This window comes from Monodon monoceros, unplaced genomic scaffold (genome assembly GCF_005190385.1).
Source record: "Monodon monoceros isolate NGI ecotype Baffin Bay Population unplaced genomic scaffold, NGI_Narwhal_1 Super_Scaffold_16, whole genome shotgun sequence".
Classification (NCBI taxonomy): Eukaryota; Metazoa; Chordata; class Mammalia; order Artiodactyla; family Monodontidae; genus Monodon; species Monodon monoceros.
The window spans coordinates 60,369,088-60,371,378 of record NW_021703772.1 but is presented as its reverse complement, the minus strand read 5'-3'; the positions used below and the strand labels follow the sequence as shown (position 1 = coordinate 60,371,378).

Genomic DNA, 2,291 nt, shown 5'->3' with positions numbered 1-2,291 from the left:
TGGGGGGAGGGGGCGGTGCGGTCGCCTTTCCTGGGAGGAGAAGCGCGGGTTCCTGGCTCTCCGCGCGCACTGTTTTAATCAGACCGGTGCAGCCTCGAGCTGGAGTGGCCAGCTTGGCCTGGAGCAATGCGAGCGGGCCCTAGGGAGCGGCGGCGGCGCGGCGGCCGAGTGAGTGAGTGCGGCCGGAGGGCCCCAAACCCGCCCCCAGGGATGTGGCACAGCGGACCCAGGACAGGGAGGCGCCGCTGGGAGAGTGCTGCGCTAGGCACGAGACTCTCGGGAGGACTGCGCTCTGTTGACCGCCTCCGGCGCCCCCACTGCGCGACTCCGCGTACGGGAGGCCGCGGCCGGGCTCCAGAGCCGCCCTAGCTCTGCACCGGACCGGTTGGCGATTGCTAGGAGAAACTGCCCTGGTCCCCGGTGTTGGGGGTGGGCGGAGGGTGGGGACAGTAGGAGGGGGTGGGCGGCGGCGCCGAACCACTGGTTGATTTCTGGGAAGTAAGGCGCGCCGGGGAGGCGGGAGGCTGATGAGCCGCGGGCCGCGGAGGTCCCGGCGCGGACGCCGCAGCCCATTGTGCGCCCCACGCTGCTTGCTCTGTTGCAGAGGAGCCCCGGCCGAGAGGTGTGGATGCGTCTCTCCCGAGGCCGGGCCGCCTCGCCCGCTCTAGTCCAGCGGAGCCGGAGCGCCTCGGACCAATCCCCGGTGATTATGCAAGACAGCGGACCAATCAGCTCCGCCAGCTCATGAATATTTATGACCTTGGCTGAGTCAAAGCTTTGAAGCGAGTTTGGGGAGCTCGGCAGCATCATGCTTAGACTTTTCAAAGAGACAAACTCCATTTTCTTATGAATGGAAAGTGAAAACCCCTGTTACGCTTAAATTGGGTTCCTTCCTGTCCTGAGAAACACAGAGACCCCCAAAAGGGAAGCAGAGGAGAGAGAGACCCACACCCAGACCCCGCGAGAAGAGATGACCATGACCACCATGCCAGAGAGTCTCAACAGCCCCGTGTCGGGCAAGGCGGTGTTTATGGAGTTTGGGCCACCCAACCAGCAAATGTCTCCTTCTCCCATGTCCCACGGGCACTACTCCATGCACTGTTTACACTCGGCGGGCCATTCGCAGCCCGACGGCGCCTACAGCTCGGCCTCGTCCTTCTCCCGACCGCTGGGCTACCCTTACGTCAACTCGGTCAGCAGCCACGCGTCCAGCCCCTACATCAGTTCGGTGCAGTCCTACCCGGGCAGCGCCAGCCTCGCCCAGAGCCGCCTGGAGGACCCAGGTACGTGCGCCTGCCAGGGAGAGGAAGAGGTGCGAAGGGAGGGAGGGGGGGAAGAGAGAGGAGGAGGAGGAGAGAGAGAGAAAGGAGGGAGAGGAGTGGAGGAGAGACATGGGATGGGGGTGGGGAGGGCGCCGGAGCAGTGAAAGGTTTTGGGTATCAGTAAATGAATCCCTGTCATAGCAAACAAATTTTAAAAATATATATCCACGCAACTTGCAACTATCGAGCAAAGGATAAATCCGAGAGCGTCCCCTGGCACTGGCTGGGCCTCTGGATGGCTCCGTGAGCCGAGCACACAATGCCTTGGTGGAAAACAGAAACCCACATGTGCACTTATTAGTCTCGGTAATTATTTGTTGTGTAGCGCTGTAAACAATGTATGCAATTAAGGGTAATTAAACCTCAACTACCGCCTGTAAAAATAGCAAACTTTCCCTGCAAAGGCAGGAGCTGCGCGCCTGGGAACTGCCCCAGTCCGCTTGCAGCGGCCGGGGTCGGGCCCTTTGGACTTGGCGGGACCCTTCCCTGGCTTTCAGAGTTTCTTGAGCGTTCTCGTTCCTGGTCCTGCCTCTGCCACTCCTCTGCGGTCACTTGCTCTGGGCTCCCCGCACTAAAGGCAGTCACTCGCCTTAACTACGGCCCCCACTTCTGCTGTCCCTCCAGGGGCTGACTCCGAGAAGAGCACGGTGGTGGAAGGCGGTGAAGTGCGCTTCAATGGCAAGGGGAAAAAGATCCGCAAACCCAGGACGATTTATTCCAGTTTGCAGTTGCAGGCTTTGAACCGCAGGTTCCAGCAAACTCAGTACCTAGCTCTGCCCGAGAGGGCGGAGCTCGCGGCCTCCTTGGGACTCACGCAGACGCAGGTACCTCGGCGCTGCCCCACTGTGGCGCCACGCAGGCTTCCCGCGGCCAACCTGCACCCGCAGCTTCATTTCTTGCTCTCTGGGCGTCAGGGGTCGGGGTGTGTGTGTGTGTGTGTGTGTGTGTGTGTGTGTGTGTGTGTGTGTG

General features: G+C 61.5%; 1 protein-coding gene across 2 annotated transcripts in view; it reads left to right on the top strand.

The window, feature by feature from the left end:
- Positions 1 to 772: 772 nt before the first annotated feature.
- The window catches only part of DLX1 (distal-less homeobox 1), a 3,827-nt gene continuing 2,308 nt past the window's right edge, over positions 773 to 2,291 (top strand). The window contains exons 1-2 of one of the 2 annotated variants that reach the window (XM_029225885.1): positions 773 to 1,283; positions 1,947 to 2,146. In XM_029225885.1, the coding sequence (XP_029081718.1) occupies positions 971 to 1,283; positions 1,947 to 2,146 (513 nt within the window). In that variant the 5' untranslated portion in view covers positions 773 to 970. The remainder of the gene's footprint in view (positions 1,284 to 1,946; positions 2,147 to 2,291) is intronic. The other variant, XM_029225886.1, reaches the window with a different exon arrangement.